The 23,742-nt window shown below is 41.9% G+C and overlaps 2 protein-coding genes across 2 annotated transcripts; both read right to left on the reverse strand.

The window, feature by feature from the left end:
- Nucleotides 1-10: 10 nt before the first annotated feature.
- LOC118469962 (ras-related protein Rab-26) lies at nt 11-6,620 on the reverse strand. The gene is made up of 3 exons (XM_055005321.1): nt 6,092-6,620; nt 875-985; nt 11-25 (listed from the first exon to the last, which is right to left on the reverse strand). Exons 1-3 carry the CDS (start codon nt 6,242-6,244, stop codon nt 11-13), a joined length of 279 nt encoding a protein of 92 aa, XP_054861296.1. The 5' UTR covers nt 6,245-6,620.
- Nucleotides 6,621-6,729: 109 nt separating this feature from the next.
- On the reverse strand, nt 6,730-21,752 carry xylt2 (xylosyltransferase II). Its single transcript, XM_023265424.3, has 11 exons — nt 21,596-21,752; nt 16,402-16,945; nt 15,660-15,835; nt 13,307-13,509; nt 12,628-12,708; nt 11,995-12,211; nt 11,418-11,594; nt 11,021-11,277; nt 10,727-10,922; nt 10,033-10,366; nt 6,730-9,598 (listed from the first exon to the last, which is right to left on the reverse strand). The coding sequence occupies exons 1-11, from the start codon at nt 21,725-21,727 to the stop codon at nt 9,276-9,278; spliced, it is 2,640 nt and encodes an 879-aa protein (XP_023121192.2). The 5' UTR covers nt 21,728-21,752; the 3' UTR covers nt 6,730-9,275.
- Nucleotides 21,753-23,742: the final 1,990 nt, after the last annotated feature.

Below are 23,742 nucleotides of genomic sequence, written 5' to 3' on the forward strand. Positions count from 1 at the left end.
CCACCAGACGCTATCCAAGTGACACCTGAAGACACCAATAGAAACATTATGAAGGCATTTTTGCTGGCGCCGTCTTCCCATTGACTTTAAACCCATCAGACATATACAGCACTTCTTTTTTTCACAGTGCATTTTGCTGCAGGGTTTTTGAACCTTGAATCATGCACTTATGCAAACTTATGCTAATATGAAATGGCAAAGTCAATTTTATACCTTCACACAGATTTCTGGCTCCTCTTTGCTGCACTAATACCAATGACACACACCCAAAGTTATCAGGGTAGCAGCAGAAAAAATCAAAATGGGGTTTTGCATCTCTCCTGTTTTGGCCTCCACTGGCCACACACCCTAAACCTCACCCAAAACTTGTCACAAAGCATAAAATCAGTCTTGTTTAAAATGGCTTTGTTGCACATATCCAGCAGCAAACAGCCCACTGCCATGACATTCATTAGTTGTGGTCTCTTCACAGTAATTTAATCATAGCATTGGCATCATTAAGCATAATAATAACATACCCTCTATCAAGCAACCCTCCCCCCCAATCAGAGTGTTACGGATTGTAATGAATGCCGTGAGAAAATGCAACATCCCACACTGGAGAGCAGCACTGATTCACTTCACTGACACACTGAGGAAGTCAAACACTCCACGGCGCGGAAACAGAGAAGATTTGCTCAGCTGTTATGTCACAACTTCTGCACAAACAGCCCATCATGGTGACATGTCCTTCTTACCCGGGTGAAATCAACAGCATAATGAGAGGGAGTGAGGGAGAGAAAACAGATGAGGGGAAAGTGTGAGCAAAGGGAGAAAGATGAGTGAGCCCAAACAAATCCAGGGTGTGTGGAGGAGAGGAAGCGTGTGGACTCACAGTGAAGCCAATGCCGACGGTGGCGGTGAAGGACCCTGCGATGAACTTGCCCTGGTCGTACTGAACCACCAAAGAGGTCTTGCCCACTCCACTGTCGCCCACTAGGATCGTCTGCAGAGAGGAGCACAAAGAAAGGGAGGCGACATCAGCGATCCACTGCTGCCTGAGGCCTGGACATAGTGTAGGCTACTGTATGTGTTCATCTGCTGCTCAGTTTATAGCTCTGTCCTCTGTGATGCTTTGTGACAGCTGGAGGTCGGATCAGTATCTTCAAGAGAGAAGGACAATGTGGATGGGTGACCTGGGAGCGATAAAGGGAAAGTGTGCCTGGATTTAGGCCTGAAATCCTATGATATTTTGGACTGATGTTCTTGTACCTTCGGGAGGAGACGGACCCCCACCATCTCTCTTCTGCTTCTCAATTTCAGTGGTGTAAAACAACTAAGTCTCAAGTAGACTTCTATGTGGCTTGTTTTTGATGCTTCCTCCTCAACAATCCAGAGTGAAATGGTACATCTGTCCTTCCACTGCAAATATTTGATAACTTTGATTTATCTGCATATTCTAATTAATGCTAAAAATGTAATCACCAACTACATTATGTGTTATTGTAAGATGAAGACAAAGCTGTATTAAAATCAGCTTTACGTTTGCCACAAGCAAGATTAAAATGACAAATACATCAGCAATTTTAAACCACTTATACTGTGACTCTGAAATGGTACTTTAAGCACATTTCGATGTCAATACTTTAGCACTCCTACATATGTAAACATTTGAATGCAGTATTTTTAACTTGTATTTTTACACTGTGGTTTTGTTATTGTTACTTTTGCTTATATACACAAGCACTTATAACTTCTTCCACCACTCACACGTTCACCAGCAGTGGTGGAAAGTACGTTAACTCAAGTACTATATGCTGCCTGTCTTGCTCTTCTGAACACTGTAATTTTACCCAATTCACAAATCTTCTCCCAAATCACAGTTCTCTTGCAGGCAGCATCAGGCTGTCCTTCAGGATGCACTGCTCCAATCATTTTACCTGCATGCCACCACCATGCTTCCCATCATGATGCTGCCACCACCATGCTTCCCATCATGATGCTGCCACCACCATGCTTCCCATCATGATGCTGCCACCACCATGTTTCACATCATGATGCTGCCACCACCATGCTTCCCTTCATGATACTGCCACCACCATGCTTCACATCATAATGCTGCTACCACAATGCTTCACATCATGATACTGCCACCACCATGCTTCACATCATAATGCTGCTACCACAATGCTTCACATCATGATACTGCCACCACCATGCTTCACATCAAAATGCTGCTACCACAATGCTTCACGTCATGATGCCTCCACCACCATGCTTCACATCATGATGCCACCACCACCATGTTTCACATCATGATGCCTCCACCACCATGTTTCACATCATGATGCCACCACCACCATGTTTCACATCATGATGCCTCCACCACCATGCTTCACATCATGATGCCGTCACCACCATGTTTCACATCATGATGCTGCCACCATGTTTCACATCATGATGCTGCCACCATGTTTCACATCATGATGCTGCCACCACCATGCTTCACATCATGATGTTGCCATTACCGTGCTTTATATCATGATGCTGCCACCACCGTGCTTCACATCATGATGTTGCCATTACCGTGCTTTATATCATGATGCTGCCACCATCGTGCTTCACATCATGATGCTGCCACCACTTTGCTTTGGTGGGTGATGGTGTGTTTGTGATGATGTGCAGTGTTTGCTGTATGCCAAACATAGTGTCTGGTCTGATGGTCAAAAAGCTCAATTTTGGTTTTATCAGATCAAACAACCTCCTTCATGTTTACTTCAGAGTCTTCCATGTGCCTTCTAGTGAACTGTAGTCGAGATTTAATATGAGAATTTTTTCAACAGCGGGTTTCTCTTTGCCACTCTGCTTTAAGGCTTTGATTGGTCAGGAACTAGCAACAGTGAATCCTTAGCATCTAAAGCCTGTTAGACCCTCAGAGGAGTCTCAGGTGTCTTGGTGGCCTCCCTCACTAGTCTCTTTCTTGCACAGTCACTCAGTTTTTGAGGACAGCAAGCTCTAGGCAGATTTACATGTGCCATAAAACAAAAACAAATATTAGGGTAAGTCATGAACAATATTTGCAGCCTGAAAGAAGTAACAAACTTGGATTTGCAGTATCATAAAAATCAGTATCATTTTGAAATTTTCATATTTTAAAGGTGTAAACAATGTAAATACAATGCGATTATAAATTTCTGAAATATGTTCAGGGCTGAATATAATTATTCATTGTTGGATTTTTGTAATCCAATCACATAATCCTGATTATGGTAAACTGTTATAGTCAACCCTGTTCTCACTGTATGTAACCTGGAGGTTTGCACATCATATTACTGAAGTTGGACCACAAATGGCTTCCAAAATAGTTGTTGTATCACAGAATTTGCTGAAATGAATGCTTAGCTGCACACTTTCATCAGCCTCCAAAGCTATGCACATTCAGCATATAAGTGAGGTAACAGTAAGTAAAATACATTTTGGGGTGGCGTCCAAATGAAAACAACAGTCAGTGCTGGTGTGACAACCATCGGCGCTCATGACTGAGGGTCATCCGTGCCTCCAGCAGGGATCAGCTGATTTGCCACCTCAGCTCTGGATGTGAGCTTCGACTGGCCCTGTTGCCACGGATCTCTCACTGTGTGACTGGGGGCTGTGGTGTACCCAGCCTGGAGCTCCTTGGCAGCAGATGTTTGCCTCTTTTGTTGACATTTATCACCTCAACACCCTCCTCCCCGGCGCACACATAACTCTGCCTCCATTTGCAGGCCCAACTCTGCTGCCTGCCTCTTATCTGCAGTCTCAAAGAGCCCACATAGTGTGTAGAGTGACAGCCTGCAGCTCTCTGCCGCTTGCACTGCGTTTACTTTAATCGCTGACATTCATGTTCTGCACATTCGATTTGCTCTCCCGTTAAAAACCCAACTCGGTGACAGTTTGAGCAGATATACAGGATGAGGCTATCGTGGTGGATTTTGCTCACTCGCTCTTTGAGGATGCAGCCTTCTAAAACGCTGAGTAAAGCATAAATCTCCACACTGCAAATACAGAAAAAGCTTCAAAAATCCAGCAAATAGACAGTGACTGATCAAACTTAACATGCAGAATATGAACAATCCTTGCAAATGAGGCTTTTTATTTCCAAGCAACAGATATTAAAAGAAGTATTTGTGGAGGTCGACTGCTGACGTTGCTCCACAGTGGGAGTAAGAACAAGCAGAAATTGTTGTTAAAATACAAATGATGCAAACTGGAGGCGAGGTTCTGTGGGAAAGGGAAGTTGTGCAGTGTTTAGTTGGACAATGTGAAATCAACATATTACTATTTCATGCCTCTTACATCAAATTTTGATGTTGACATGTAAACATCATCAGGACTGTTGCTAGAGGAGAATAACAACACAGAGGAAGCCTGTCTCCACAAAGCACATGGGAGCGGATGGCATGTCTGGATGGAGGTGGGGGTTTGCCGTGGCAAGAGGGGTGGAGATGCAGATGATGTCTCCATGGCAACATGAGATGATGAGTTTATCAGGGATGTGCCATAATCCAAGACTCTCATTTACAGTATAATTATAAAGGATCCAACATAACCAGGATGTTTTATTTTTGGTACTTTTCCTCATGTTCGTCAAATGAATTTTAATTCTTTGCTATTCCATGTTTACACATTTTATATTTTTAACAGCATTCATTCAGAATTTCTGTCTGTATCCGCCTAAAAACATCATCTTTCCCAACCAGTAGATGACAATGTAATTATGCTGCAACTGTTTGTACATGCTGACAACTGTACATTAAGCCGTCACAGAACCTCCATCCAAAAACTCAGTCGAGCACATCATCCTATTTTTCTTCTGAGCAGTTGAAAAACAGACTGAACTGCTGGTTTTTGCATGTTACAGCGTGTATTCTCTAGTTTCCCCTTGAAGCAGTTTTTTGTTGCACATTTTCATGTAGGACTTAAAATTTTACAGGATATTTAAGAAGCTGGGATCCAACTGGCTCATTTCAGCCTGCAAAGAGTTGGAGACTTCAGTATCTAGTGTGCGCTGTAGTTTCTGGCAGGCTAAAACTGGGCAAAATGACAAAAACAACCATGAATTTAATTAGTGTTGAAGCAGGAACTTGTTCTCTGCTCGTCACAATGCAATACTCGAGTCACGAATATTCAGTAATTGAATTATTGAGGCTCTTGAAACATAGAGAGGGATCGCATTATGAGAGTAGCAGTAAAAGCCACAATCTGAGTCTTACAAAAAGCAAAACTTTACTTCCTTAACAATAAGGAAAATAAGCAAAACCAAATCTTGCATGTTAACTGCAGATTTGTTCTCATAAAACCAACTTCTTTTGTCTGCCAACTTCTTCTACCAGATAATTAATGTATTCTCTTACTGTGTTATGTGTACAAGTGTATTTGTGCATCTAAGGGAGGAATGACTTGGCATGTGGTCACACAGAGACAGGATTATGTGGCGTATCAATAACAGCAATAAAACAGCTTCAGGCAAGGATTTTAAAGTGAAAATGTCAACAAAATACGGAGAAAATTTTTTAGAGAAACACCTTTAAACCTCTGCTGATGGGCAGAAATCTCCACAATCTAAAAATACTGTTTATCCATATACAGCAAAATTAATGCACTGCTGTCTCATTCTTTTTGAAAAACAGTTCTGAAACAGCTGTCATTTGTGTCAATCGTTTTGCTAACTGAGGTGCCCATTTTATAACAGAGACAATGCACTGGATTAAATTAGACTGTACTTTCATATTATTGGTTTACAGCAGTGGTTCCCACAAATGCATAATTATTAAATACACCTTGACACGTTAAAATATTTTTTAAAAACAGACCTTTGAAATAGGACAATTTAACTTATAATTTCGGGGCAATGGGTTGTAACAATTTCTTACATAATTTTACAAATTGTGGGTTTCAATTCAAATATTTTTTTTTCTTTTTTGAATATTTGTGGAACTTCAGTGCATGGACTACAGTTACTAAATAAGGCACATTGACTTACTTAAACCATACACACGTTCATATATAAAAATTACTTTTACAAAGTTTTCTGCAACAGTTTCCCGAATGATAAATAGAGTCATGAATGTACCTTATGTGTTAGCTCTTCGTTATACGGGAAGCTGGTGGATGTTGGCGTCTGTCCATCCTCTGTGTCCGAGTCCACCGCTGACGACCCATACGCGCTGTCCGAGGAAACCATCATCATGTCCTCCTGCTTCTTTGTTTCACAGATGTCATACATCCTGTTCAGTTTAAATCTCTACAGATTTTAGGCTACAGACAGGCGAGATTCTGTAGATGAAGTAAACCTTAAAACTTCCCTCTCCACCTCTTGTGTGCAGCCCCTACCTCCACTCCTCCATCCACGCATCTGTTTTTTCTGTGTGGTTTATATATGGTGCCAAACCTCTGTGAAGGTGAGCATGCAGAAACCTACATATTTATATGTTCTTGTCAGAGACTAACATGAAAATGTAGCTTACAGTATTTATGAAGTGAACCATGTCGAGCTTTTCTACAAGGAAGAGAAAGAGGCGGTCAGCACCTTGGAGAGCGCCTCTCCCCCTCGTAAATACATCCCATCATCTGCTTTTAAAGTGAAAACCTTTCTAAATGTGTCAAAAGCTGTTAATTTGCAATTCAAAAAACCCAAGAATAAGCACTGTAATTAAACTAGATTCAAATGCAAACATGGCAAAGACAAGAAAGAGAAAAGTAAATAAAACCTTAATCTAAGTGTTTTTATTGAGTCATCAGTCAGGATGTCCACGCGATGAGCTTTACCAGAGGCTTTTACAGTGACAGGCTAAAGCCCCCGACTCAGATAAGAGCCACAGAGCCCCTGGATGACTCACCAGCCAGACTGCTGCCGCTTATCACAGCAGCACGGACGGAAACCTCAACCTCCCATCCTCCCAAAACACAGAAGGTCTGCTTCAAATGACACCCAACAGGTGGACTGTTGACTGTAACACAATTAGACAGCAGTTCTAATAGTTTAGAGTGCTAAGAGATGAACGGACAACATACATAATTCGTCTCAGACAGGATAGAAAAATAACATCTGTTACACCCATTATTCTGCTCTCTCATCCCAATTAAACTAGGGCTTCACTGAAGCAACTGTCCTGTGCAACCTAAACAAGGTCACTTGAAAACTCATATGGTGGCCAACTGTTATTTAAGAACATAAAAATAAGTAAAAATACAAACTAAAACACAGATTTGGGGGTTTCACTATTCAAGGCATTAATTGCACATCTCTGGAAGCTATTATCCCGTAGTAAACAATTCATCTTTTTGACATGAAGGCAGCTTAGATTCTCTGGATCACACTAAAATATGAACACAAACATGCAGTGTACTGTTTTTGGTTGGTGGACGCAAAAAGTTTAAATGAATTGAACCTTAAGAAATTAAACAATAATTGACCTGTGAGGGCAAACAGATCACACAAACACACAGGGCGAGACAATATTGCATATGAACAGATACACAGGAGGTATAATAGTCTGCAATCGAAAAGCCTTGCATTTAAAGGAGAAGTTTGGCATTTTAGGAAATATATTTGCTTTCTTGCCAAGAGAAGATCGATACCACTGTCACACATGTAACTTGTGGGGAAAAAAGCAACCACCAAGTGCTGGTTAGTTTAGCATAGTACTAAGTGTAGAAGAGCAAGATCTGTAGTAAAGGTAACAATATCCACCTGCACTACCTGTAAGGCTCACTAAACAAGTTTCATCTTGTTTAGTCTGTACAACATTTTTTACCATTAATAAAACCGACCAATTATCATTTTATGGGAGGTTATGAGACCTGGGAGTCAACAGTCCTGACCCATCAACCCACAAAAAATTATTTATTTCATTTGCTTCATTTTTGTGAAGATAAACCAAACAAGTGAGGTTTAAAGGTGCTAGTGGGTGGATTTTTCTTCTAAATGCCAGGCTAAGCTAACATGAGAATGGTTTCAACCTTGCCATCCAACTGCAAAAAAGTGAAAAAATATATTTTCCAAAACTTTTCCTTTAAATTTGTATCCACATTTTCTTAACCTTGCTAAACTGGCTGTACTCAGAGTAGAGTCAAATACAACACAAAATTCATATACTCTCAGCGTGAGAGTTGATTCTTTACGGTGGATACAGCACAAATAAAACAATCTCAGCTCAAGGTCCGCTTTCTCTTTGTTATGGAGTTTTAAAGCATGTTGCACATCACTATCAGCAAGTGATGTTTGCCCAGTTATCAAGAAACTGTGCATGTTTTGAGTTGAGGTTGTTTTGTCAAATATTTCAGAGGACTTTTTAATCCGTACTGTTGATAGCTGTCTAGGCACATCCTCTGACCAGAAAAACAACACCGAGTGGCTTTTCTGCAACAACAGAAAAACTATTTAACACTTTACAGCCAGTTCAGGAAACTAAGAGACACAACAAATGCATAAAACAATGACATGTTCAAAAGTGATACGTCACAGTAAACAGAATACAAAATAAGACTCTATACCTAAGACCCTCACCTTCTTTGCTTACCCAAGTTACAGCCCAAGTATTTACTGATGTGTCTGTGCAATAGGGACTGAGGTGCAGGTATTTGCCTACTGGTAATCGACAAAGAGATGTGACCTCATCCATGACTTATTAACAATCTACTCCTCACACTGTAACCAAGTGACCTGTGTGTCACAGTCTTACAGTAAAGTGCACTTCATCTGTCTGTTCCACATGCTTACAAAATAATGCTTCAAAATAAGCACAATAATATGATTCAGACGTTCCACTCTCCCTTGAAATGAAGATAGAACACAGCACAGAGCCTGCTGCTGAGTTTTGACACCTGCTTCCTGATTCTTTCAAAGCAGAGGAAAACTGCAAACAGAGTTCAAACATGTGCGGAGGCTTAGTAACAGACTCCGACCCAGACAGACCCCGACTGGAAGCCTGTGTGCCAGCTGAAAACAACAATATATCTGGCATTCATGTACCCAATCAGCAAACAATGACACAAGGATTTATGCGCTCACAGTACACATGTGCAAATTTCCAGCAGTCATACCCTCAAGTCTGTTTTACCATTTCACTGAGGATGTTAGACTCCTCGGTACAGGAAGATGCCTTGTGGATGTTTATGTGCCCTTGATCTCTTAGCCGACCTCACAGACGACATCTGGTTCACACAGGTTCTTCTAGAAGTCTCCAATGTAGGTCCAGCTCGCCTGCAGTCTTCCTGTGTATGTGATAGAGTCCAAAGCTCCTCTTCTCTTGGGGCTACCTGATCCGCCCATCACTTTTGACTGGGCCCAGTTCGGACTTCGGGTCTGGGGACAGGGAGCTCCAGGCAGTCTTGGAGCAAGACGCCAAGGCCAGGCAAGAGGAAGTCTGCATGGTGCACAGGTCACCTATAACCCAGTACATCCCCACGAGGCTGTCTACCCATGTTTCTAGTGGTTGACCCACCAGCTGGGCGTTACGCTGGGCCAGCTGCATGGCGGGCTCCTGGGGAGGAAGCTTCAGCACAGAGTTCAGCTGCTGGAAGCTCTGCTCCAGGTATAAGTTACTGGGAGGTCCTGCATGGAGCCAGTTGTCCTCCTCTGGAAGGAACATTGATATTTGCAGATAAAGACAAGTCACGGGAAGAAATTAGTTTCCAAACAATCAACAAAACTTTTCAGATTTAGCAAATCGTAAGTATTAGACCTACAGTTATGAAGACTTCAGCCAATACTAATCCCAATAACTGCAATGACTTATTTTGCCATAAACCTCAGTTTAGGAACATAACTGCACTAGGTGACATGTTTAGTTTTCATACCTTCCTAGTGCTGACAATAATTGCTGGTCACACCTAAACTGAACCTGAAAGCCCCAACAAGCACTGAGGGACAATGTAGTACCTTGTTGATTTGGTTGTTTCATGGGACTTTCTCACAGTAAGAAAAACAAAGAACAGCACCAGTCTTATTCTTACTAGTGCCAAATGAAAACTAGTTGAAAATCAAGTTCTGATACATCAGTGCTGTCTCACCTTTGCGTAGTGGCTCTTTATTGTTGAAGGTTAATGGCATGACAAGGAAGCGAACTTCTGCAATACGCTCCCATTGTTTTAACACCCGTACTGTCCATGTACCAGGCCGCAGAGGGTGCTGCAATGGCGGTTTGTACTGGGTGTACTCTGCATCCACATCCACAGTAATGTCATAAGATGCTGCGACCACCAGAGCTGGGTCGATCCACACAATAGTGGCTGTGAGATTTGGACCACGAGCCCACTTCTGGACTGCCAGTGGTTCATCCAAAGGGCCAATCACCCCACCAAAGTTACGGAAAATCCTTTCCTTGGGATCCCAATCTGTACCGATCTGTTATGGAGAAAGAAAAAAAAAACAACCCACACACACAATCTGTGTTAGTCCTGAAATAATGGTTTTTATAACATAAACCAGCAGAATAAAAGTGTATATGACACCCGTGTCTTTGACTTTCATATTTTATTTGAGATGAGTGAAAATGCTTTCCTTACAATATTAAAATATATTTTTAAAACTAATTAAACTTCAAAGTTCAGAGTTGGTCAGATTATGCCCTGATAATGCAACCCCAATTTTAACATATCAGGCAGAGGATCTTCTCATATAGCAGCTTTCTTGGGGTACCTTGATCTTGTTCAAAAAAGTGAGTTTGTGCAGAAAAGAAAAGGCTCCAGCTTAAAGAGTGCTTACTTCCAGGTTCTTGAGTCTTTCATATTCTTTAAGGTTTGTCTCAAGGACAAGTGTTGCTTGAGGCACTGCCCACATCTCTATCGTCTCCCTTGCTTTTGACCCAACAGCCTGGACTTCTTGACGAACCAGGTACCCTTGGAAACGCTCATCATAAAAGTACAAATGTATGGAGAGAGGGAAGCCGACTGGTTCAAACCTGCAGTGAGAAAATAAATGACACAAAATAAGCAATGTCATAAAGCTGCTGTATCAGTTACAGTATTAAAAAAAAATAATAATAAACAGACAGTTCACCTGCAGGCCTCTACATTGCTCTGAGTAGTCACCAGACTTTTCAGGCCAAGGCGAAAGAAAGAAGTGTATGCAGTGAGAGCCACGTCACTGAGAGAGCCCACACCATCCAACTGTTCAAACAGACTCTCCCAATATGCCTTGATAGCAACAGTTCCTGGAGCATACTGGCCATACAGGTGAGTGTCCAGGATGTCTATGGCCTCCTGGTTCACTGCTGACTCAAACTTACGGGCAAAGAATGTTGGACGAGTTAATTGCTGCGAATGAGAAAGGAAAAGAGCTGAATCAGACGAGTGGTGATAAAACATGGGAGACTGGGATTCTATAAACCAAGCCAAAAAAATAGAGTGAAACAGATAAGTTGTTGTGCTACACTGCCCTCCTCTGGCGCACTGACCTGGATCCGAATGAGGTCTTGTGGTTTAAAATCATTGGGAGAGCAGCCACACCAGTCAACAATGTGTTTATACTGGCATTTACAGCCCAGCTTACGGTTCCAGTTGGTGACTCGCAGGTTATTGTCCACCAGGGTGTCACACATATGGCTGTTTCCAAGCACTGTGTGGAAGAAGGACTGGGAAGAAAGGACAGGGCTAAGTACAATATTTCTTCTAAGCTGTGCAATAAAACAAAGGATGTGTTGTTTCAAAGTCAAGTCACTGTAAACTGTCACTGACATGCACAAACAGTTTCTAACCACAGACTGTAAATTACAAAAGGTCACAGCTCTATTGCATTGAACAGACCGCGGCTCCTTCTTTGAGGCTAAACTACACAGTCAGATAAACTGTAGTGAACCCTCCTCTCATCTGGCACTTCTGCTGCACACTGTGCCGCAAAGCTTAAAGTATTACATTATCTTCGCTGCTAGGCTCTTCTGACTTGGCAGGGGAGGACGAGCCGCAGACAGACTTGTATATGAAACTGTCTGTCACAACAGCAGGAGATAAACACAACGCCTAAGGCTCGCTTACCTCAGCAGGGAGCAGAGCGTAGGAATAGAACTGCTTCAGCCCCGACACCAGGTCATCCTGGGAGTTGATGACGTACTCCACGAAGCGGCGGGTGAGAGCAAACCAATCAGAGCCACCTGAGACCTCTAAGCCTTCTGGGATGTTGCGCTCGCCAAGACGCCACATGTGGTTGTCGCACTCGTGGAAGAGACGGTCAAGACCCTGCTTCTTAATGAACCTTGAGCACAGAAGACACGTTGCAAGTGACGGATAGAAAAGACACTGTGGCGCTATTTGCAGCATTCATCAAAATAAAGGATCAAACACATTATTTTTGTCTGAGCTGCCTCACTGTGTTTAACAACGGCACATGAATAGCTCGAACAGATCTCTTTATTATGTGTGTCTGCACTAATATAAACCACATGTGGTGCCATTGCCAATGCAGACTGATTTATCTCTACAGGATTTACAGAGTCATGTTTTGTCAATCCATCATTTTGCACTGCCACTGCAAATTTCTGCTAAATGTGAATTCATTGCTGGAAAACACATCTTCAAAAGTTTGGACTAAACATTAACAAGCGTCAGATTGAATTTAACCAAATGCCATCCACATGCGGGTTTTGGCAGGTTGTTTATCTTAGAGCTCACCGTGCATTCTCTCTCCCATGGGACTTGAGAAAGTTTTTGTCTCTGTGCAGCGACAGGAACGCCACCAGTTCATCATTGGTCCTGCAGGAGGGCATTTTAGTGAGAAGTGAAAGGAAGAAAGGTGAGGCCAAGAGAGAAAAAAAAGATGTCCTGAAGAGTTTAGGGAATAAAACACTAGTTTGGGTAAAGTGCTGACTGAAATTAGCTGCTTTAGGGAGGATTTAGAAAGCGCAGGCTTGTCTGTTTGCATCCAAGCTATTACCCTCTGGGAAGGTTCAGGTAGACGAGCAGCTGCTTTGATAGAGGTTCAAAGAGCAAGAAAGAAGACCATTTACTGCCAACTCTGTGATTCAGTGATCAAAACAGTCTAACAATCTAATGCTGCTATGAGACTGCTCTTTTTATCCTGCAAAGCTATAGCTGCCACTTTCTACTGTTTCTGTAAAAGTCACTGTGATTGTAGGTCAGAAAGAGACACAAATCTCTATTCAGCTCCAAAAATTTGTAAGAAGCAAGGACAAAAAAACACATGAAGTAAGTTTAGTTAAGATTAAGTGGTTCAAACAAAACATGCGTAACATTTCAATAGTTACAAACCAGCAACAAAGCTTAAATACAACTAGTAAAAAAACAACATTTTTTGTGTTGGATAACTGAGGAGTTTTCACTGTTAACCAACCTAGTGGGGAAGTCCGTGGCACTGAGATTGATGAAAAAATCCCATTTCCAATCCAGCATGGAGAGCAGGTCCTGCATGCTGCGTAGGTAGGCCTTCAGAAGGCTGGCTCCTCCCCAGATGGTGACCATCCTCCAGGGAGTGGCTCGTATATTTGGGAACTGCTGGGCTATCTGCAGGACCTCTCGATGCATGTAGCCGGATCGCTGTGGGATTTTGAAGTTAAAGGTCAGTTAAACAGCTAAATGTGGAAGAGTTGTTTCTGCATCGAAAGCATAATCTAGTTTTAGCTTTGTTCCCGCAGATCTTGCCACTGTGCCAAAACCATCGCATAAAGCTGGCTCATGTTGAAAGAGCGTTTGATCTGAGAAGAACAGCAGCCACATGGTGCTTTGTACTGTGGATCATTATGATGATAGAGGGACAAAAATCTAAAGTCTGTTGTTTTTGCCTGTTTTTCCTTCTTTGAGTGACTCACGACAAAAATAAAAGAACTAAGCTTAAAAGATAGTCTGGAGTGAACTGCAGAGCAGGGATTAAACATTAGGACGGAATAGAGGATGAGATGAAAAAAGTTACAGCGCAGCACAGTTGAAGTCCAGCTTTATGCAAAGACATTAAAATCATGCGAATAAGCATCTGTGACGACTGCAAGCGTCTGCCCTTGGAGTTAAATTAGATTAATTACCAACTAATTAACAAGCAGCCTGTTGCCAAATAAACACAGCTAGTAAAGTTTCTGAAGCGATAAATGGGCAGTTTAAGAAAAACAGAAACTTGAAAATTAATTGTTCAGGGCCATAAAGTCCAATGGTGTTTGGTGAAGCACAAACGGTGTGTACTGATTCTGTCCTGTGTATTTATTACAGAGCAAAATGAGTGGACAATTTGGTATAAGGACTTTTTCCAAGAATCTAGGCCCACCCTGGTTGTATTCATTAATTAGAAAAGAGCAGAGAAAATGCGTAATCTAAACTCACTCCTCATTTGTAGACAGGAGAGATAAAAGAAGCTTGTGTGAGGGAGTGCAGAGGAGCTGGTAGACAGAGTCCAGTACAACCTGACCCTCATCTCTCAAACAGGCTTTAGCCTCAGAGATGGATGAGGTTGGTTTGGTCTGTGTGTGATTTGTCCCACTGACTTTTTATTCATCACTGCCTCCAGTGAGCTGCTCCACCATCCCTTGGCAGAAGAACAGAGCAGCTCCCCACGACTCGACAACCTTTCCGGCTACACAGGTGCACTGACAACAGGCACCTGCTTCTCTGCTGTCTTTGCTCAGCACACCTGAGGTCTTTAACTCACAATCACCAGTCGTACATTTGTCTTTTTCCTTCCAGCTGCACATGATAGCAGACTCCTCTTCCAGTAAATCCAGCCCCTAAGAACAACCACCCTTTACTCAATCCAGGCTAATCCCCTTTACCACACTGTGAGACCCGTGGAATAAATTTAACCCTCATAATGCATGAAGACTTAACCGGTAAAACCATTTTTGAGTTCAGTGTAGCCCAGAGCTCTACTGAAATCCTGTCTACTCTTCAAATAATCGATTGATCGCGGGGAAACAAACCTGCCCTTTATCTCTAGATTAACTAAATCACCAGAGTACAATGAGTTCACTCTACCTGCTGGCCTTTTTTTTTATAGCCTAAATCAATTGTAAATAAACAAAAAAAGCTAGAACTTGCAGAATATTAAATGCTTAACTGCAATATTTTAAACTGAAATGATAACAGACCTGAAGTAGACCAGCGTGCAAGTGACCATATTGATAGCAGCTCATGATGGCGGCATAAGAATAATTGAGAAATACATAACTCAGACAAGCTAGCCTACTGTGCATAGATGTTGTGCCATTTTGGTGGTTGAGTTGTGACATGCAAACTGCTGTTTACAAAATGTACACTTTGTGGCAATCAGTTTTAACAAAATGATGTCACACTGACAACTTCTTTGACAGTGCCTTTTTTGTCAGTTAGATTGGATTTAACTCCAAGTAAATATTCAGTAATTGTTAAATACATCAGGACTAATAGCCTTCATTAGTTCATGTAAGTTCAAAGCTGTAAAAGCATGTGGGTGTTCACAGCTAATCTGTTCCTCCCACTGCCAAAAATAAAAGATTAATGCTGGGCAGCTGTTGATTTAGTGCTTTTCTTCTTAAGAAAGTAACTCCAATTAATTTGACAGCATATTGATTAACCACTTAATCAGGAGACTACATCCAGTACCCAACAAGGTTCCAAATACTCTGCTCAGTGTTTAGCCAAAGCATTAGTGGCAATCCTGTTCAGTCAGCATAACAAGGACGTGGCTTCTGTATGTGAGTGGAGAGACTGGAGAGTCTGATTACCTTGTCCACGTGGATGTAGTAATAGTGATCACGGTGGTATATGGCTTTGATGAGACGCTTGAGCTGCCGTACAGCACGACCGTGGACCATCAGAACAAAAGCCACCCTGACAGGGTTCTCCACCTTGGACAGGCTGTTGTCCAGCTCACCAACGGCCTGAACCGGATGTGATATACCTGGACGAAGAGGACATTAAGGATGGATTTAGAAAAGGAAAACAGCTTCAACAGCTTATAAGATAATACATTTAGGTTTAAACTATATAGGATTGAAAAGAAGGTTCATGTTTGTTCATTTATCTTTCCATTCAACAAAGCTTCCCACACATAAATGCTGCCAACTGTGTTGCTTGAAATGCAAAACCAAGCCAAAGGCGTAGGTTGAGTGTTTTAGCCCCGAGCAACTCCTGCACTATACTACAGTTATACACAAGTTCCCATTTATAAAGTCAGAGATGACTGACTGCCTATACTATCTGATGTGGGTGATATCAAAATTATGTGAAGAAAAAAAAGGATGAATTCACTTGTTACTGCTCATCCTAAAAAAATGTTTCAGTTTTTAGCTTTGCATTCAAACAATATTTTACTTGATGTATCAAAACACGGATCAAGACACATATTAAAACTGCCTGAGGTAGCTTTAGGTAACACAAGAAAGAAATTTAATGGAATAGTCAAAATAATTTGGCAATGAGAAATGAATTGATTAAATTTCTGTGGAAATTTTAAAGCGTTCTCACCGAGCTGTGGGCAGAACTGAGGAAGCGCGTCTGGCATGAGTTGCCCGGCCTGATGCTGGCACACGATGTTGGCGATCTCCTGTCTGCACTGCTGTGACCCGGCACGATGGAGGGCAGACAGCGCGTCCTTGCCTATGATATCACATTTCGGTACAAAGTCACTGTTGGGGGCTTGGTGCGCTCCGTCCACACTGCCCGGCTCCCCTGGTATCGCAACAGCTGGTAACTTAGCTGCCCCATCTGCGCCGCCGCGGGCATCACTGAAGTTACGGCTGCTGGACAGATCATGGAGGACAACACCATCTAGTCCCGCCCCCGTCATCCCCCGAGCTTGGGGACTCTTCAGCCTGATGCTGGGCTTTCCTCCTCGGCGGCTGTTCCCTCTCCTCAATGCGCTGGCTGCTGTGCCCCCCATCTTCTCCAACCTGGCGCTCCATCTGCCCTTGTTCTTCCCCGATAAAGAATTTTGTTTCTCCCAGAGTGCACCGTCTCTCTTGGGGTCCTGACTGTTGTGGTCAGGCAGCTTAGATCGTCTCGTTTTTCTCTGAGGAAAGAGAGCAGAGAAGCAGACAGTCATGCATTGTAAACCCATATCTGTTGCCAGTCGTTCCATAAGAACATCTTGGACAAACACTACTGAGAGGAGGCGCTGATTCATAATCCAAAAATGACATAAGGTAAACAAAGACTTCCACTAAGACAACAGCAGAGACAGTCCCAGAGGGAAGGATGTGTTTACATGCTTTTGTTTTTTTCATGTCTCTCATGTGGGTTATTTTTAGCTGAGCCTCTGCCTTTTTGTGGAGCTAATCTGCAAAAAGTGGATAGTCACACATTATGAATCCAGTGATTCACTGCTCAGACCTCAACAAACCTCCGTCTGCTCCCTCTGGCAAAGATTGCACAAAAAAAAAAATGCATACACAAGTACACGTAAGGTCACATGTTCACAAACACTGCATACACACAGAGCAGTGGAGCTTAAAAATCAGACAAATCGTTATCAGGCACCTACTTAGTATGTTTGTTTTTGTGTACAATGTGGCAAATTTGTTGGCATTGTAGTGGAAAGATGAGATAAACTCATGGTTTTTCTGTGATAGGCCAGTTATCTGAAACTGAAACTGCACAATACTAAACTTAACAGACATATGTGTACAACCTCTTTATTTCAAAATGGGAATAATCATATTTTTTTCCTTGTTATGATTACTGCAATTACTATGATTAAAAGCAACATCACAACATACTATCTTCACTCTGTGCTTTATATTGTGTGTATTAGAGTGTGTGTCAGTTGCAGCTTTTTAAAAAAAAAAAAAAAATGCCCTTTGAGACTTTCTAGACTCCCTAAAATGTCAAGACATGCTCCTCTTATTACCGCTTTGTGTAATAAAATCACTCAAGTATCCCATTGTTGGAATCTTTGGCTGTAACATCCCTAAACTGAAAGTCCATAAAGTATTTTTCACATAAATTGCTTCACTGAAAATGAGCACTATAATGGCAAGATGTGCTCCAAGGGATGTGCTGAGCTGTGTTTTCTCTCCAACAGGAAAATCGTGTCACAATTTCAAATATACATCAGTCTGAGTATTGTGCCACCACCTAAAATGTATGTAAATATTGGTTTTATGTTGCTGTTTTTGCACACAAAGGTACTGTATTAATATAAAATGACCAAATTATGAGCCACCATCACACAAATCTGTGTTTCTTCGTTTCTCAAGCATAACATTTGCTTTCAAAGCAGGAGCACAGAGAGAATGAGTTTCAACGGAGTACAAATCACACCTCCAAAAATGGAAGGCAGGCTTTGAAAAAAACACTTTTAAGCCATTTTTAAGTCTTCTAGCCAAACAGCATCACAGCTTTGGCACAGTAGATTACTGGATCACACAAAAGGCCCTTCAAAATATGCACTTGGAGAAGAGGAAGAGGAACAGCGAGTGGGCTGAGAGCTCCCCGCCTCTGTCAGACGATACTGCAGAATGTGGGTTTGCTCGCTTCACACCGCTGGCATGCCGACAGCCCAGAGATGGTGGGAACAGAAAGGACTGCGTGGTTGGACAAGGAGCCAGATAATGCACGGCCAATACACTAGCTGCCAACCAATACAGCAAAGTCAAGTACTGATTGCCAACTGTGCTCTTAAAGCCATTACAGTAAGAGGCATTGTGAAGCGCAGAAACATACCAGTCAGCGCAGTGCAACTCTTTCAAGGAGTGCACTTAAGCAACCTGGTTATCTTTCTGTATAAATTTGACGTTTCTCACTCTTTCAGACAGGGCTAAAGAGACACTCAGTTTGGCTTCTGCTGAAGAAATCCAATCTCTTAACATTACAAATTTGGTTTCACTTGGTTGTGCATTGGAAAGACTCCACATGTAGAAGTGTCAATTTGACAGCTTTGCTCTTTTCGCCAAAATACCCGAAGTTCAACTACAACTGCACATGAACTTAGTAAGTAGGAATAAGTGGTAGGAAGAAAACTCTTTGCTGACCATCTGCACCTGTTTCGGGCTTGACAAGTAATTGCAGTGCATGTATGTATTAATATATGTATTAGTAATCAGGTGCCTGTCCCAAAGTGACTTCTCCCAACAACCCTATTTTTTGTGCGTGTAAACCCAATCTGTGCTGAAAAAGGCCTGCTTAAAAAAGAAAATAGGAGTGTTGTCTCTGTAGTTCTGTTAAGCATGAGTACGGTGAACGTCATTTTACTTGAATGCGATGGCTATTCTGACTTTCTCCTCAAATGGAAACTGTAGCAAGAAAACTGTTTAAATTTTTGGAATTAATGATACAAACTTTTGTTTGTAACATCAAACAACGTCTTTTTAGTGATGCAACATTATTAAAAACACAGGGATCACTGAGCATTTTGTCAGCTAACATCCATAAGGAAACTGTTTAGTTTGCGGCTGCCAGGGGAAATGTTCTCATGCAGAAGCCAAGCATGCAGTAGGAGCTAATGGTTCAATTTGCCTTATCAGTCATTTTCACAGCTTTTAATTAACACCATCATGTCAAAAATGTATTGATTCAAAGGCAAGCAAGGCAGCCTCTTTACTTTCCAATTAAAGTCGAGTGAAACCATATCAGCGTTGCCATCTGCTGAAGCGGGAGGCAGCAGCAAGCACTCAGCTCTGCAGGAGAACGCGGGTAAGCAGAGGGTGATACAAGGATGACAGAGTCGTCCTCTTCTGTCCTCACAATCGTCTCACTCTTCTGCGCGAAGGCTTTAATGTAACACGTGTGACTGTGTTCACACAAGCACAGCAAGCCACTGATTAGAGCAGATGCACGATAACGTGGAGATCGCCGAGTGTGGAGGAACTGTTCAGAGGTGAAATGACTATTAGTATGCATTCTCAAGTCTGAAATTTGATTCTACATCTGTGAGTCTGCAAACACACAGACCTCATGCTGACATTTGCAAAGATGTCTGCCAACACAGTTGCATATCAGACTGCCATGTGCACTGAGCGGTACTGTCACATTTCTGAAGCAGGGAATGAAGACGAAGAAAAAAATAATGTGGAAATGTGATTGTTTTTATTAGAGTGAGCAATCTGTGTAGTTATTTAGTTTGGTTTGTTCCCCACATTGGGACTAAATCCTGCTGCACATCTTCTTCGTTACAACCAATATGATTTTGTCCGAGCCACTGGACAGCAAGTACTATGTGCAGTTGACATTTTAAAGGTCTACGCTTCTGCTCCTTCATAGTCTCAGATGAGCTACAGTTAACCGCACTACCCTCCAGACATTTCTCTGTATCTGTGCTGAGGCAAGTTTAAGCTTGAATACACCTGATGAGGCAACAGAAAGCCTAGGGGCTTCTACTGCAAACAGGTGATATGAATCAAAATGACTCTTTAAATCACTTCTGCAAAATGATGAATCACATGTCACATTTCCTGCCATGTCCCAGTTCTCTTAACCACACACTTAAAGGAAACAGATTACCTTATTTGGGTGGCTTCGGTTATATCAACTGAATAAAAAAAGGGCCAGAGACTTGAGAGTTATAATTTGAGTTTACTCGTTGCCTTGAGGGTTGCAGCACATAATTTCCAGGGAGGCTGCTGTCTACAGAATATAATCACTGTCTCTGAGGCAAGGGTCAAACATCTTTTCCCCACTTAAGCCACTGTACATCTGCTGCCTGCCTCAAACCCTCCAGGCGCAGATTTTCAACCTCTCCACGTTGAAGGGAATATTATGCAGCACGCTTGTCACATCACGATACAGAGGCAGCACTGCCGTTCCCGCCTCAGGTTTCAGCTTGCATTCCTGTGGCTCCATCAGCATTGGTGTGCCTCAAAAATGATTCGTGTAGTGATTCACAGGTCACATCTGTTAGCAGCTCACCTCACCTTACTTAGAGGCAAAACTGGAGCAGGCGCTGCCTCAAGGTACTGCGCTCCAGGTGTGCGAGGGAGACGCAGAGATAAAATTCCCACAGAGGACTTGGCAACTGTTAAATAAATTGTTTCAGTGGTATGTAGTGGAAGGCAGCTTGCTGGTTAACTTTAGCCTTTACTGCTGGGATATTCTCCCTGGGTGTTTTGGTATGATTCAAAGCACAGTGAAGGTCACAGAGACATTAGGTTCACACTGTTAAAGGCCACTGCTGGATATAAATAAGAACAACACAGAAAAAAATGAGGCAGAGCTGATCCTGGATTTCTAAATTAAATAGTCCAGCTCAATATGATGAACTATTTAATAAGTGCTTTCACAAAGTTGTAATACTTCCTGTCCTCTCATATACTCACATTCTCCTTTTCGTGGATGTGTAGCTTTTCTGTTTCCTACTTCATCACATTTTCTCCAAATGAAACAGTGACAATCGCCACTGCTGCTTCTTAAACAAGTTGACTAGCAGTGAACTAATCCCATCAGTAGCACTAATTGGTTAGTTGTGAACATGTAGCTCAGTGGATTTTGTCAGAGGTGTTGTGGCCAGTGACAGACAGACAGATCGACAGGCAGGACGGGGCTGGTCTGGTTGGACTAAAATGTTTCGGAGTAGCGCTCTTCTCCAACTGCTAACGGCTAACACCAGCTACCGCCGCTGTATAATAACACACAGAAAGCTAAGCTAAGCGCTAACGGCTAGCTCTACAATTAAAACCCAGGCGAAAACACTGTCATGGCAGAAGTAACGGCAGAGACCGTTCCTTACCTCCGCCTCGCCTTCCTCCAGACTTCTCAGACTCCATACTACAAGCCCTTGGATCAGGAGGATAGTTAACGCGGCCGCGATCGCTAGTTTGTACCGTCGGAGGAGCTTCTGCACTCGAGCACTGGCCACCATTTTTCCGACTCCGGTACTCCTGAGCGCGTGCAGGGCGCATTCTGAACTGCGCGCCCGCGTGGGGTCGCTCACATCCTCGTCCTCAGGTTGGTGGAAAGTTCGGCTCTAAAGAAAATCCACTCTGCGATTTATATCATATACGACACAGTTAAAGTATAATATTTTCTCATTTTCAGTGCATCTTTCCATTGTGTTGGAATCAAAGAATTCGGTCACCTTCTCTTGGTTAAGACCATGTAATAGCCGAACATGTAAGGTGGAAGTTCCCAAACGAGCCCCAAGACGGTTTTGTTCCGAGAAATAATGCACTGTTGATCCCTCAAATTAAATGTCATAATAACACAAGCCCAAATGTTGTGTTCCTTTTATTTAGCCCCTAAAAATCTAAATCCTGTTACACTAAATGTCTTTATTTTGCTGCAATTCTGCAATTTTCTATATATGCAAGTAGGTACAGACCTAGGGGCTTCAACAGACCTATAGGATAAACCCACCAAAAGTTTGTCTGCAAAATTTACCTACAATGCAGTCATGTTTGCTTTAATATCATATACAACAAAGTTAAAATACAATATTTTCTCATATTAAGTGTATCTTTCTGCTGTGTTGAGATCAAAGAAGTTGGTCACCATCTCTTGGCGATTTAAAGGCCAAACATTTAAGGTGGCAATTCCCAACCAAACCCAAGATGATTTTGTTCCAAGAAAATAAGGTGCTGTTGAGCCTTCAAATTAAAGGTCATAATAACACAAGCAAAAATGTAGTGTTCCGTTTATTTAGCCCCTAAAAATTTAAATCCTTAATTTTTTGCTGCAACTTTGCAGACCTGGGTTCTTGAACAGACCTATAGGATAAACCAACCGAAAGTTTGTCTGCAGAATTCATCCACACTGCAGTTCTATTGGCTTTAATATCATATACAATCTAGTTAAAGTACAATATCTGCTTGCTTTCAGTACATCTTTCCTGGAGGTTCCCAACTGAAGGCCAGATGGCTTTGATCCAAGGAATAAGGTGCCTTTGGTCCCTACTTGAAAACGTTTTCACCTTTTCAGGCTAAGAATTCCTCAAGTTGAAGAACTCACAAATCCTAGTCAACTCAGTTCCACAGATCATAATAACACAGGGAAAAATGTAGTGCTCCTTTTATTTAGTACCTAAACATCTAAATCCTATTACAGTAAATGTCTCCATTTTTGCTGCAATTCTGCAATTTTACAGACCTAGATTCTTGAATGGACCTATAGGATAAACCAACTGAGAGTTTGTCTGCAGAATTTATCCACAATGCAGTTCTATTGGCTTTAATATCATATAACACAATTAAAGTACAATATTTGCTCATTTTTACTGCATCTTTCTGCTGTGTTGGGATCATGCTATTTGGTCACCTCCTCTTGGTAAAGGTCATGAAAAGGGTCCATCATTTAAGGTGGAGGTTCCCAACCAAGCCCCAAGATAATTTAGTTAAAACAAATAATGTGTTTTTCATCCCTCCTTGGTGATTGTTTTCACCTTCTCATGCTAAAAATCCAAGGATCTTGCCCATCTCTGCTCCATAGTATTTGCCCTTCATGTATATGTTTTGGGAAGCAAAAATGTAATATACCTTCATATTCAATCCTTACAAGGTGACATTCTCTTATAGTGGGCTTTATAAATTTTATTTTTGCTTCAGTTCTGCAATTCCCCATGTAGCCTACTTCTACAGACCTATCGATAAGTGGCATATGCAAGACAGATGGATGGCAAATTAGAGGAAGACCCAACATAAAGTTTGTCTCCAGAAAAGATCCACACCGTGATTGTATCAGCATTTTTTTATGACAAATGACAGAATGTGTTGATATCATGGAATTTGTTCACCTCAGCAAACTCCTTGATCTCTTCTAATGTAACAGGCCTCTTTAGTTTTGCAGGAATTGTGTAATTTCCTATATGTCAACAAAACTTGTTTTTATCATGAAACATTCCCTTGTAGTCTCTTATACTTTATTCGAAATACAGCTTTTATC

Source organism: Amphiprion ocellaris, chromosome 19, assembly GCF_022539595.1.
Source record: "Amphiprion ocellaris isolate individual 3 ecotype Okinawa chromosome 19, ASM2253959v1, whole genome shotgun sequence".
In the NCBI taxonomy this organism is placed as follows: domain Eukaryota; kingdom Metazoa; phylum Chordata; class Actinopteri; family Pomacentridae; genus Amphiprion; species Amphiprion ocellaris.

Bases quoted from the DNA above. Each gene is read 5' to 3' on its own strand.
- LOC118469962 (XM_055005321.1), bottom strand. From the start codon at position 6,244: ATGTATGACATCTGTGAAACAAAGAAGCAGGAGGACATGATGATGGTT. The intron at 986-6,091 runs GTACATTCATGA...TCCTCTCTGCAG, and splicing joins ACGAAGAGCTAACACATAAG to ACGATCCTAGTGGGCGACAG.
- xylt2 (XM_023265424.3), bottom strand. From the start codon at position 21,727: ATGGTGGCCAGTGCTCGAGTGCAGAAGCTCCTCCGACGGTACAAACTA. The intron at 16,946-21,595 runs GTAAGGAACGGT...CTCTTTCCTCAG, and splicing joins TGGAGGAAGGCGAGGCGGAG to AGAAAAACGAGACGATCTAA. The intron at 13,510-15,659 runs GTAATCAGACTC...AAAATCCCACAG, and splicing joins ACTACATCCACGTGGACAAG to CGATCCGGCTACATGCATCG.